General features: G+C 40.8%; 1 protein-coding gene across 1 annotated transcript in view; it reads right to left on the bottom strand.

Moving 5' to 3' along the window:
* myo7ba (myosin VIIBa) overlaps positions 1-14,000 on the bottom strand; it is a 29,221-nt gene that overhangs the window by 8,379 nt on the left and 6,842 nt on the right. Inside the window, exons 15-34 of the mRNA XM_028587591.1 lie at positions 13,819-13,959; positions 13,543-13,701; positions 13,347-13,439; positions 12,384-12,478; positions 12,206-12,290; positions 11,895-12,115; positions 11,475-11,484; positions 9,167-9,301; positions 7,265-7,474; positions 6,977-7,186; positions 6,715-6,873; positions 5,891-6,202; positions 5,641-5,801; positions 5,423-5,549; positions 5,206-5,325; positions 4,848-5,021; positions 3,930-4,157; positions 3,326-3,493; positions 2,273-2,390; positions 30-156 (exon numbers count right to left, since the gene is read on the bottom strand). Of these exons, the coding sequence (XP_028443392.1) occupies positions 30-156; positions 2,273-2,390; positions 3,326-3,493; positions 3,930-4,157; positions 4,848-5,021; positions 5,206-5,325; positions 5,423-5,549; positions 5,641-5,801; positions 5,891-6,202; positions 6,715-6,873; positions 6,977-7,186; positions 7,265-7,474; positions 9,167-9,301; positions 11,475-11,484; positions 11,895-12,115; positions 12,206-12,290; positions 12,384-12,478; positions 13,347-13,439; positions 13,543-13,701; positions 13,819-13,959 (3,053 nt within the window). The remainder of the gene's footprint in view (positions 1-29; positions 157-2,272; positions 2,391-3,325; positions 3,494-3,929; positions 4,158-4,847; positions 5,022-5,205; positions 5,326-5,422; positions 5,550-5,640; positions 5,802-5,890; positions 6,203-6,714; positions 6,874-6,976; positions 7,187-7,264; positions 7,475-9,166; positions 9,302-11,474; positions 11,485-11,894; positions 12,116-12,205; positions 12,291-12,383; positions 12,479-13,346; positions 13,440-13,542; positions 13,702-13,818; positions 13,960-14,000) is intronic.

Here is a 14,000-nt window from a genome sequence, read left to right as displayed (position 1 = left end):
CAGACTTTTCACTTTTCAAATCAATTTACCTCACGGTGTGGACTCCGGTGACTTCAGGGAAGGAGAGCTCCAGCAGCCTCTTCTCTCTCTCGTCCAGGAAAGTGATACCAGTCCAGTTTATGGCCACAATGAACTTGCTCTTTGGCAGCGCAGGACCTTAGAGAAGAGACATGGAAGGAACAAGCCCAATTAATCATGACTCATAGGTGATTTATGAGTTATATTCCTGTGCAGCAGTAAAGTGTTAGTTGCGCTTTCTCTATCATGTCAGCCACCCTGAAGGAAAGAGCTCGAGTGCAGCATTAATGTGTACACTAGAAAGGCCCTATCATAAACCCACATATATGGCGCCTTTACTTTATGGCTGCAACTAACAGCTACTTTTTATAATTAATTCATCAGTTATTTTCTGGATTAAATCGATTAGTCAATTAAATGACAGAAAATAATTAAAAATGCCCATTACAAGATGCCAGACAGTAAAGTGAAGTATCAAGAGTTCAAAACTCAAAGATATTCAACTTACAATCATACACAACACAAGAAAAGAGAATCAGAGAAACTCGACACAAGGAAGGATTGGCATTTTGGTTAATAAATAACAAACAATTCATTATCTAGTATAATAAAATCGTGTCTATAATCTAATATAGGAGAAGGGATACATTGGTCTTGTGCTCTAATGAAACCACAGTGTGTTGATGTCGCTACTAACAGAGTATAAATTGAGTTTGGCTCTGGGCAGACTATTTAAAAAACTGGCCACAAGATGAGAAAGGCCTCATGGTACCGTTTATGGGAAGTGTGCACTTGTAAAAATGTGAAATGCTGTTGTATATGTGCTAAGAAAAAGAAAAAAATAATCGGACTTGATGGTTTATCCCAGTGGTTCCCAAAGCGGGGGCGTGCCAGTTACCGCTGCACTGCTAGCAAAGCATGGAGAAGAAAAGAAGCGAAAGGACTGCCAGGTAAACGTAAAGCAGAGATGAAGCTATACAGAATGCAACAACTACCAAAACAATGACAAGAAAATATGTAGTGGTGACCACAATTTGATTCGAGGAGCCTGATTTGACTGTTAATTGTCGTCTTGTTGACTATCCCTCCGCGGAGAAACAGCTGATTGTGGCAAACCTCTGTCTGTCTGTCTGTCTGTCTGTCTGTCTGTCTGTCTGTCTGTCTGTCTGTCTGTCTGTCTGTCTGTCTGTCTGTCTGTCTGTCTGTCTGTCTGTCTGTCTGTCTGTCTGTCTGTCTGATACTCTATATAGAGATATAGAATATAAAATAGTTTTATCTACAAAAAAGGGGGGTCCTGTAGAAAACGTTTGGAAACCACACTGTCTGTTTAGACCGAAATAAAGCATTGTTTACTAGGAAACTTCATTAGATATATTATATTGAGGAATTACTTTTATATTAGCAACATATTTTAAATTTGATCCGGAAAATCCCCACTGTGTCAGTGAGTCACAGCCCATTGTTATTAGACAGCTCGGATGGATCGGTAAGGTAAACAGCAGTAGATCTGGAGACATGTTGTGCTGGCCTACTTCTTCACTCTTAAACAACTACTTTGCTCGAGTGGTGTAGCGTATCTATAAATATCCTTGCAGCAACAGCTAATTGCTCAAAGGGAGCAGGTTAAAAAATACAGCTTCACTGTTTGTTATCTATATTTCAGAGGAGAGTGTAGAAATGTTATACTGTACATGTTTTATGTTCTGCAGTGATAGAATCAAAAATCAATACAATCTATGTGGCATTTCTTCTTGGTTTTTAATGACATCAAAGTTATTTTGTCACTTGTTCGTCACCAATCACGAATAGAGACTATTCTGTGCTATTTCTTTAAACATTTGAGGAAGAAAAAAAATCCAAAATTGTATGATGCAAGATTTGGATGCAAGTCCTCAGCAGAAACTCTGATAGCTCTAAATACCATTTTTATGATTATCTAGATATAGCTCATTCTGCAAGACATTCTTCATTCCATCTAAAGTAATCAATTCTTGTAAAGGTAAAAATGAACTGAGAAACTACAATTTGTTTTCTCAAGAGCATGATGCCTTTAATCATTTTATCTTTTAAGTTATTTGTTTTAAAAATTTCATATTCAGCACGAAAAGACATTGTCTTTTCTTGTCACCCATGGGTGTAAACAGCCTTAAATAATATTGTTTAAATGAATATTATCATCATAATTTGTCGATCTATAAAATATTTAAATACATAACAGAGAGGCAAGACACAGTGTATGCTGATAGATGCCTACCTGACAGTTTGACAACTTCAAAGAACCTGGAGAAGAACATGGGCCACTTTTCTCGGGCGTAGTCCACCATCTCGGCCCTCACTGAATCTGCCTTCTGTCTTGAACTCAAAAACGGACCCTTGGGTGGTTCAGGAGAAATAAAAGACACAAACTTCAACTCAAAGCCACTGTAGAGCTTTTTTTCTGTCCAGTTCTGTTCATGCTGCACCTTCTGGTATGTGGTGTCACTTGTTGTGAAATTTCCAGATTATGAACTCATGCTATGTAAGTTGAGACAAGGGTACCCCATGTCATTCAGGTCAGTGTCCAACATAACCTCATAACCTTTCCAGGCAGAGCAATACTTCAACTTTGTGCCTCCATAGATGACTGGAGACGTACCAGCTGTATGATAACAGTGCTGCTCACCCTGCCAAGGCCATAGAGAAAGATAACACACAACACTGTCTGTTTGAACCTCTCCCTTCTGGCAGGAGGCTGCAGTCCATCACAACCAAAACATCACGCCATAAAAACTTGTTTTCCCCTCAGAGCAGTAAGCCTCACCAACAAGGCTCCGGAACCCAACCCTGACACTGTCTCTTAAACCCCCCCACTCCCCCCCCTCCTTTTTGCTCTCCGTTTTTGCCTCTAACATCTGTCTGTTTGCCTCGCCCAGCCTCGTCCTATTGTTCGCAGTCTGCATCCAGATCTCCACTCGCAACCCTGACTGTCAGTCTCAACACCCAGCTGCCCTGTTGATCTCGCTTTTTTGCAATAAACCGTTTAAACCTGCCTTGTCTGCCTTAGGGGTCCAGTTCTGTTTTGAAGCTTAAGCGTAACACAGCATGAGTTTAAATACACCTTCAGGAAGACAGGAACTTCAGAGAGGTGGGACGGCACCGTGCAGTAACACATTGTGGTTAAATTGTACTGCCTGCCTAAATTTTCTCCTCAAATTGAGTTTTGATTAAATGCTCCAATGTATGTCATCAAAATCTCCCGAAACCTTCTTCACGTACAGTATGTGAAATGAGTTGTGCTGCTCTTGAGTTTTTCCATAACATGACTGACCTGAGCATAAGCAGTGCTGACCATCTGCACCCATTTGGCCTCTGACGTGGCCTCCAGCCGAGAGTTGTTGATGCAGTCCTGAACTGCTTCCTTCACATGTTCTGCACAGCTGTCTGAGCCATGCTGGATGTAGAGATGTTTCGCAGCGAGCTGAACATAATCCTCCTCCTGTGAAAGTGAAATGATGACAAAAATATATGTCAAATGTATATCTTAGAAAAGTGGTTCTCAAACTCTTTCAATAACATAGACTCTTTGAGATGTTTTCTTTTTTTTAAGCCAAGTACCCCCTGACTAGCACAAAACACAAAAGTCTATATAAAGAAGTACAATACAGGGCTGGCAGTGATAGATTCACTAAACAACAGCCTTGTAACTGGACATTTAAATGCAACGTTTCAAATGTTCATCACTAAGTTTATTCATTATTATAGAATTTCTGTATTTTAAGAATTATGCATGACGTTTTTAAATTAGCATTTTGCAAAAAACTTCACCTACCCCCTGCAGTTCTCCAAAGCACCCTTTGGGGTACGCACGTATTTTGGGAGAAACACTGTGAGAATATGGCAGTAAGAAGATAATCATCCAAATATAAGCCCACCTTTTCACTCTGGTACTCTCCAAACTTCAGACCGTGGATGATCTGTTTGTAGATGAGGTCTGTGCTGATCGGGTCCTCTTTGCAGTCGTGCCAGGGGGTGAAGACCTCCTTGCGGAAGAAGAGACGCCAGGGAGCGTGCTGTTCCTGCCCTCCTCTCCTCTTGACTTCCTGCTCACACTGGGAGATGGCATCCATCACGTGCTCCCGCCCGCTGCCCAGAGCCCACACCTTCAGGACAGGCCAACATTTGAACTTATGGATATCTAGATATTCTAAAAAAAAAACACTAAAACAGGACGCCACAATTGCTTCTTTATTAATGTAAAATGTCTTAAAAAGGTGAGACAGTGTTGTTTAACCAGTGTGCAAAATACACCTCGGACATCTATTGGAAACCCTCAGTAATCTCTATATTGTCCATTAAATATAAACGGTTGAGGCTAGATGCAGCTACGCCGACGACAACAAAATGACTAGTTAAGTTAAGGGAAAAGATTGTGGTTTGGATTAAAACACTCCCGAAGGAACAAACACGCGTTTCCTGGGAGAAAGTATTCAAATTATATTATAGATTTTGCGTAATTTTGTGTAATCACTGTGCAATATTAAACGGCCTAAGGCGTAATCTACTTTTGATTTCATTTGTTTGACTTCAGATGTCACTATATCTTCTTAGTTTAGTAATTAGAAGAGATTTTTTCTATTTACTTAGTTTTTTTGGATGTGGAATTTGTTTTAAAAATGTAATTATTAATTAAATCATTTTCTTTTTTTTAATTAAAAAATCACAAACTTAAAATCGTGAATTGAGTGTACCGTTACATCCCTAAAATGGGGTATAAACCTCACTAGTGTGTAGAATACTAAATTGCTACTACAGGGAGATACAGTATACACCGAGTGGATGTAACTGCGTACCTTTTCATACAAGGCGACATAGACGGAAAAGCCGAAGGTGTCTTTGAGTTTGACTTTGTTAGCGAGGAGTTGGCAGATCTCTTTGGAGGTAGATGCTGAGTCAACAGGCAGGTTAATGGAGCGTCCATCCATCAGCAGCACAGACACAATCATGGGCTTTTTTGTCTTGGTTGCCTATCACAGTACAGAAAATAAAATGACCATGTTGATTAAACAGTAATGAGATCTACTGTGCATGTAAGTTCATAAGTGTTAAAGGGTCAATTCACTAAATAACAAAAAAATGCTGTGGTGCTCACAGCATTTTTTTTCTTCTTAAAAACAATGCTCATGAAACCATTTGAAATATTTGCAGGACCTGCAGCTCCAGCCAGGCTGGAGGCTCCCCTCGCACTCCGTTCATTATTGTGCGCCGCAGCCTTTCAGCGCAGTAGGAAGCGTAGCCTCCTGGAGCTAAACGGATGAAACTTTGCAGGTACTGCCAAAACAAGAGATAAGAAGAGATGAGCAAAACATCACAGCATGTGGCAAACTGTTTATGAGACTGAAGCAGCAAATGCAACTGTTGTGTTTACCTTTATAAAGCGATCACTTGGAGGGAAAACTCCCAGACAGAGGGACAGCAGGATCCAGCCACGGAAGTAGCTGTTGCGATTGCTGTTATCTTGAAGCTGCTTGCAGATCTGACAGTAAATCTCATCCCTGGAGAGACAAAAGACACATATTGTATTAGTAGATCATTGAAAACATAAAACCTGGATGTGTGTGATTTTTTAAATGGCGCTTCTGTTACCTGAGGTCACGTCTGACTATGGCATATCCCACGATGAAGTGGACTTTTTCGAGCGCTGTCAGAGGCCGGTCCACGGTGGGTCCTTCTTCAGTCATGATGTCACTGTCCTCCTTCACAGTCTGCAGGGTGGGAGGCTTGGAAACTTCAGTCAGATCATCTGACTGTAAGAAACAAAACATCCATCAATATGTTAAAAAAAAGTTTACATCACAGCAACAACAACACTGTAAGTCAAAATATTACACCTCACCTCCTCCATGATGATTGAGGGTTTCCTGAGACTTGAAGTAGATTTTGAAGTGGATTTTGGTATTCCATTTTCTTGAACAGTGGATGCTTTTCTGTTTCTGGACAGTAGGTCAGTGAATGTGGATCCCTTCCTTGTTCGAGGGCTCCCTTCTGGCACGGTGTAAACCTTTGGGTTTTGAGCCGTCTCACCGGGCACAGCAGAAGCCTTTCTGTTTCTTGCCAGAAGGTCTGTGAAAATGGAGGCCTTTCTGTTTTGCGTTGGCTCCTCGGGTACTGTGGAAGGTTTCCTTTCTTTTTTATTCCTTAGCACCCTCTAAAACAGTCAGAAAATATTTGTTTTAAATCAGTAAAAAATGAATGGTAATCTACACAACTAGGCAATATTCCAAATTCATACTTATTTTCGTAACAATCAAGTAGCAAAAGCTGAGGAGGACACACTGTTGGATGCTGTCCTCCTACTCTTTCTTCAATGCCTAACGAATCGGGGCTGTGTGTGTGTGTGAGAGAGAGACGTGAGTGACGGAGAGAGCAGGGAAAGGAAATGCAGCTGAACGAATACGCTGTGTGTTTTAAATAGCGTTAAAATGATGAAACGCAGTATGTGGTGGCTGGTGTTGAATGTATGCCGCACCGCCACAAATTAGTCTGTGTGTGGGAAACACTGAGTTAACCATAGTCCTCATAAATCCAGTTTAATATTACAACACAAAGAAAGATGACGATAACGGGACATTCGATAAAAGACATCCGGCAAAATTTCCGGCAGAACGAGAGCAATCCCAGAAGTGGAACGTCGTGGATATAGACTATGGGGATATTTACCTGATCCAGGCCAACCATGTGGCTCAGACGCCGGTCCTTTCTGGAGATCAGCTCCTGCGGCACAAAGCGCTCCTGCGTGGAGGTTCCCTGGACCTGCTTCTTCGGCTCAGGGAGGTCTCCCATGAACCTCAGGATGATCCACCACACGGTCAGTGAAGCCTGGTGATACCATAAAAGAAAGAAGAAGTTAATGAAATAAACAAAGCTATTCCTCAGAATAGAACAACTGAAAGGATGAATTAAAGTGATCTAAGAGAAGCACCAGGACATCTCCTTTATCTTCGTGGTAAAGCAGGGGCTGCCGAAGCCTCTGGCGGATGTGAGTGTGGGTGGCTGCACCCTGGAAGTACATGGAGGCAAATTTGGAGATGGAGTACTCATCCAGATCATCATAGTCTTCTTTGAGAAGATCTTCTTCCATGGGGATTTCGTCGATGTCTATCTCCTCGATAATTGTCCGTTTCCCCTCAAACTAATGGAAACAGAAAAACACATGCAGTGACCGAAACTACAAGGAATACAAAATGAGCAAAACTTTCGGTTCCCAAACCTCAAATCCGGCAGGTGCTTGCCCCTCCTGCCCTCCGACCGTAACGGGCAGGAAGTCGAAGATGCTGTCCACCATCTCCTGGTCTGTGATGGATTCAGTCTGAGCTTTGGCCTCCATCTCTTTCTCCCGCCTCAGCAATTCCTCCAAATGTTTCTGTTTCTCCAAAATGGCCCGCCGTTCTTCTTCTCTCTCTTTAGCAGAGAGGTACATCTGAAAGAACACAACACAGAGGAAGATCAGGGAAAAAGGATTATCCTGAACCACAACAGCCTGCAAAATGTCTTTTACTACTTAATCAACAACGCAACCCAATTAACACATTTGTCACAGCAGTGACTTAGGGGAATGACGATTAAAAAAAAAAAATTAATACACTTAAACTGCAAAATGATGATTTCTTTATTTTGTATTTGTTTGCTGCTGCTGGTTACAGAGTGATAGAGTTAGACCAGTTCAATGTTCAGTGTCTTGCTCATATACACCTTAATAGTAGTTATTGAAGCAGGGGCTTCCGACACACTATCCTCTACCACAATGATTCCTAACCACAGGGATATGTGGAAAGATTGTGGAGTAGCTCAAATAAAAACATAAAATATGAAATTATGTGATTAAAAAATGTACTTGCATTTGTGATCAGGAGGAAAATAACCATTCAAATAATATTTCAAATTAATGTGACACTGACATTTACTAAATGTAATGTTACAGTAACCAGCAAGCCTCCAGCTACAAAAGGCTAACATCACAGTACACATCTCCACTAACTTGAGTCAGTTCAGCAAGCTAGCAGAGGAGTCACAATAATTGGCTAAAAGTAAGAAGCTAAAAGCAATGGATTAATGGTTTGGATAGTTAGCTAAGAAAAGATAAACATTTGATATAAAGTAATGGATAAATGGTTGAAATAGTTAGCTAAACGTTATAATAAACTGTTGGAATAGTTAGCCTAAAAGTAATAGATAACTGGTTAAACTGGTTAGCTAAAAGTAACTAAAAGTTATTTAAAGTGAATATATGTAACTTTGAAATGTTTCATGACACTGTGTAATGTTCCATCTGATGATCATAAATGACCTGTAACAGCAAACGAGACTAACAGTGAAAAGAACACTATGTTTATATAGTTTTAATTAATGCTTTTGCAGGAACCGATTTTTCCATAGACAGTTAAAGGATTTTTCCCGTAAAGTCACAAATGATTTTCGGCAGGTAGACGGCGCTACAGTCACACATTGTGACGGGTCACAGATTTCATTGTAACACCGGTTAAGCCTGTGTTAGTATATTCAGCCAGGTAAAAGATAGCAGGAGATTTCTTTATATAGGCCTAATTGTATTTTAAGGTTATGTTAGAAGTCATCTGTTGTAGTTATGGCTGATACTGGGGCAGGACCATCACAGGAAAGAAGAAATTAAACGAAGAATAACTAAAAGCTCAAAGGGAAAGTGAAAGAAGACGGGTGATAACGTGAGTCACACTCGGTCGGGCTTTAACAGATAGAGACAATTACGGGATTGTAAAAGATTCAAAAACATCCCCGAATTAACCCTCAGGTGTGTAATATGTCTATTTCATTCATAAAATAACTTTAGATTGCGTGATGTGGTTGTACGTCAGTAGCTAACATTAAATTACGTCCACCTTCCATTTAACACAGACGCGTTGGCCTACTATTTTCTTCTCCCTTCTCCCCAAGTGTCCTTTTGTACGTTTGTTTGTGTGGAAAGATTTTATTAAAGTGCCGAAGTGTCCTTGGGTTTCATGAAATGCGCTGTATAAATCTAAGTTATTATTACATTGTTTGCTACAACAAACTCCTAATGTTGGGTTTGTGACCCACTGACAGTGATACCGTTACCCAGTTTAGCTCACGAGACATCCAAACTAGCCTAAGTTACCCAGAGCTGCCAACTCTCACGCATTGGCCGTGAGACACACGCATTTGATTGGTTCCACACGCTCACACACCACCCCATAAACATAAACTCGTCTTTCAGGCATTTGACCGACCGTATTGTGATATTTTCTTCCCACTATGGCCACGCCAAGACCCGCCCTATGAAGCAGCTTGATTGGTTGGGATTAGGCATTTCACCTCGAGTGGTTAAGGTTAGGGTTAAGGGATTGGTCAGGGGCTAGGCCCTGTACATGTAAGCATGGACGCCTGGCCAATAGTAGTGTGTAAATGCAACTGAAGGGCGGGTCTTGGCGTGGCCATAGTGGGAAGAAAATATCACAATACGGTCGGTCAAATGCCTGAAAGACGAGTTTATGTTTATCTATAGAGCTACCTGTCGAGCCGCTCGTGATCGACTAGTTATGCTTTCAGAGACGGTGAGAGTTTTTTTTTTTTTTTTTTTTTTAAATGTCGCAAATGTGAGAACATTTCTTCACGAACCATCCCAGGCGCATTCCCCCGGCTTCAGGTATGGTTTGAGTATTACAGACCCGTCCGTCGCTTTGTGTCCACTCTCTCAGAGGTAAGCAGCGCGGCTGGTAAGTGTAGCAGCTTCAGTTAATTGTAGTGGACTCGCTCTGATGTGGGCAGTGACGCGGTGCGTCCGTGCTCTACCTCTGATGAAGAGCAGCGTACGGCCGCCTCTACACTTTGTCAGAGACCAGAGACCCAGACGGTCTGAATGAGATACTACCATATCAGCAGAGCAATAACATGCACAGCAGACTATATTACAACTCTCCAAATTTCGGAGAACACAGATGGGAGGAGGTTTATTTTGAATGTGCACAAAGTTGTAAACAAATCTGATGTAACACATCTGAGCTATTGAAGTCCAGGGGTTTATAAATTAATTAAAATGACTTAATGTATGATTCACATGAATAAGTGCCACATGCACATTTAAATAGATTTACTTCCCCAGAAAAAGACGCAAAAGAGGAGGGAAGAGTAAATTATTGACTGAGCAGACATGACATTAAATTAGAAAAAGTTGATCTACTAGACTAGAGAATAGTTGAAGTAATACAGAATGCCTGAGGGCCTTATTTTGATATATTTTCAATTGTTTCCAGCATTAATTGATGTAGAAAAGGGTAGAAATAGGTGTTAAAAATCCAGTGTTTAATGCTCAAAATGATGTCTCCTCACAAAATCTGGAAACAAAACCGATGCCATTTGGTTGCCAGGCCATGCAGCTGTGACTGGTCCAGATGTTTGTGCCAGCTCACCTCTGTGCATCTCTAAATGTAACTGTAAATAATACATTAAATGTTTCATAAAATGAAAAAATAGTCTTTCTTTTTCCAAAAGAATTACATTAAGTGGGGCACAGAGGACAAGGGCCAAACATTACTGGGCCTTGGCACAAAAAAAGTTTGAGAAAGGCTATAACACATGCACAAAATGAGCCATGCTGTGTCTTTTGTCTTGCTGTTGGTATTTTTCAGTCTAGTTTCTGCTGGACCTTTTGGTGGGGAGAGGCCTTGTTTGAAGAATGATTTTCCCTCACTGCCTAATCTAATGAGATTTGGTCTTTGGCCACCAGTCCCCTTGGTACTCAAAAAATGGTTATTTCTATTTATTTAGTTTTAAAGGATTAGAATGTATGTAAATCAGTGGTTCTCATTCTTTAGAATTTCATTGGTCCTAGTAGATCCCTTTGGTAGACCAATGTTAATTTAACTTTGGGTCCCTGGTCCCTACACTGAGAAGCATTTGTGTGTGTGTGTGTGTGTGTGTGTGTGTGTGTGTGTGTGTGTGTGTGTGTGTGTGTGTGTGTGTGTGTGTGTTACCCGTTGTGATTGCCATCGTTAATGCAATAGGTGCAGATATGATATATTGGCAACTTCTGTGGACTATGTGTTTGTGTGTGTTGTAGTAGTAGTAAAGAGAGAGAAGGGGAGAAGGAAGTTTGTGTGAGGTGGACCTGGTCACCACAGACCCAAATCTTCTCAGCTGTTGCTACTGTCATATGCTGCTGTCTCTTCATGTAGCACATTATGTTTGGAACATTGTATGGGTCACTTCTTATATCATAACAAGGTGATACAATGTGTATCATCAAGTGATGACTGATTAACAGTAATGTAAATGCTAAATGCCCTAATACCTGTTGAGACTACAACAATGCAAATTTAGCTGTTTTGCACATTTCATGTAAGACTCGATTTCTCCATTTCTTTGCACAAAACTCTCCAGAAAGTGCCATTGAATGGTTTATTTTCAAAAAAAATCGTACCCCATACCTGTACCCCACTAGGGAGAACCCCACCACATAACAAATCACAATTTAAACCCTGACAGTAATGATGCTGAATGAGCCAAAGACATTTGCTTTGTACTTAGAAAAAGTTTGGATTCGCCCCACCAAATCTCACTCCAAGGTTTGGGGAAAAGTTGGCAGCTCTGGTTACCGTATGCAACACTTGAAATGCAACGATGCATCTGTAACTTATTCTCTTATTGTAAATGAGCAAAACATTCATCGTGACTATATGACCTCCCCATAAGTCTAACTCAGTAATCTACAGTGGGTAATACAGCACCGTAAAGAAAAGAGCTTTAGGACAGCAGCTGTGGTAAAAACACAACCGCTTTAGTCCAAAGGGGCCGCTAGAATCAACACAAACTAAAAGTTAGAAATAGCCACTTTAAGTTGAACTTACATCAGTTTTCTTCTTTTTTTGACAGCTTTTCTTGCCAGCGCACCCCTGGTGTGTGCCTGCAGTAGGATCACAGCGTCTCTCTTGCGCTTCCATTCCTTCCTGGCCAGGTATCCTCTGGCTCGGGCCTGCAGCACAAGGGCTGCCTCCCGCTTCTTCTTATACTGGAAGTGGAGCTGACGAGACCGAGCCTGTGCCTGCAGCCTCGCAAAGCCCAGCTGGACCTAGAATGAAAACATAATTGAAGGAATTTATTGCATGTCAAGCCTGTATTTTCACGTTTATATATATTGATGTATTAAACAGTGACTCACCACTCTGTACAGCTTTCTGCCTTTGTGTCCTCTCCAGTGTTTCTGAATGACAAGAGCACCTGCCTTTTTCCTCAGGAATTGTTTCCTTTAGAGGGCATAAGTCAAACAGACATTAAGTTGTAAACTACATGAGCGAATAAAAAAACAAGCAGCTCATTTTAAAGCTTTTGCCCAATACCTGTATTTGTATCCTCGCAGGACTTTCTGGATCAGAAGGGCTTTCTCATGTAGTTCTTTCATTCGCTCCACTTCGAGCATTGTGTCATGGAAGTCCTGAGAGAAAACAGTAGAAAGTTTTTATTTTGGTGGAAATGTATATATTATAAGCAACTGAATACCTAAAAAATAATCAAATAATGTGTTTTTTGAGGCTGTACTAAAGCACAGTGATGCTATGAACTAAATGCTAACATCTGCATGCTAACATTCGCACAATGACAATGCTAATGCTGTGTTTATGGCATTTGATCTGATGGTTGTTGAGACAAATCCTCAATAACACAAATGGGAACTTTATAGTGGCACTAAAGGAAAGGTGAGGGGATAACTGCTGTTATTAGGCTTCATAACCAGAGAACCCTGAATAAAACAACATTTAAGTTCCTCAAATGAATATAGTTTGTTTTTTTTAATAGTGCACACTTACATTTTCTGACAAAGCCAAAATATTTACTTTTTACTTTATTTACTTAAAATTACTTATCGGAAATTTCTATTCTATTTCTTTCTTTTGCGAAATTAAAAGCACACAAATTCAGATAGTTAATTATGTCAGTGGTGCAAATTTAGTGGTATTAGAATTTCAACATGTTGTTGTTGTTGTTGTTAAAATTAGGAATTGAGTTGCTTATAACACTTTTTTTTTTAAGATTATTTTTTGGGCATTTCAGGCCTTTATTTATATAGGACAGCTGAAGACATGAAAGGGGAGAGAGAGGGGGGAATCACATGCAGCAAAGGGCCGCTGGTCGGAGTCGAACCCACAGCCGCTGCGTCGAGGAGTAAACCTCTATATATGAGTGCACACTCTACCAGGTGAGCTACCCAGGCCTGCTTATAACCTTCTAATTATTTTGGCGATTGTATGCTTCCACACATATTCATCACTAACAACAGACAACATGAAAATATAAGGCAGCACCTTAAGGAATATCTTTGTCTTGCCAGTCTTCCAGTCGCCCTCTCCAGCAAGTACAGACTCACAAATGCTTTCACAGCATTTCTCTTTACTTTCCTGTTAGAGCAAAATAAATCATCATACAAATACAGCAATAGAAGATGAGAAATGGTGTGAGGATGTCATGACCAAAAATATCACATTAAAACCTCCAACTTACTCTTTTTGGATCACAGAGGGAAGTTTTCAGAAGGACGCGGTAGCGAGTCAGAAACTCATCGAATGTGTAGCGGACGGGATATCCAGCTTTCCGGATCCTGATGGTCTCCATCATACCAGAGTAACGGAGCTGACGCATGCACAGCTCTCTGTCAAACAGCTGAGACACAGGAGGAGTGGGATCGGATTTACTCACACCAAACTGTTTCAGTCATTCTTGGTACTGATTTAGTTAGAGTTTCATTTTGGTTGGAGTGAATGCAGCTTCTTTCCTCACCATGGGCTTCTTGAAGTCATTGGGTTTAATGCAGCGGATGAAATAGGGCTGGCACACAGTCAGTGTTTTCATCAGGGAATCCAGAGACTGGCGGAACTGGCCAGTCAGAGTTGGCACACGCTTCTTGCTATCAGCCGCTTGCTGTCAGACACAAACAAATGTCAAATAGTGTAAGTAAAGTA

The sequence above is a fragment of the Perca flavescens genome, chromosome 9, assembly GCF_004354835.1.
Source record: "Perca flavescens isolate YP-PL-M2 chromosome 9, PFLA_1.0, whole genome shotgun sequence".
Taxonomy (NCBI): domain Eukaryota; kingdom Metazoa; phylum Chordata; class Actinopteri; order Perciformes; family Percidae; genus Perca; species Perca flavescens.
The sequence above is the reverse complement of the archived record's forward strand: the minus strand, read 5'-3'. Positions and strand labels throughout refer to the sequence as shown.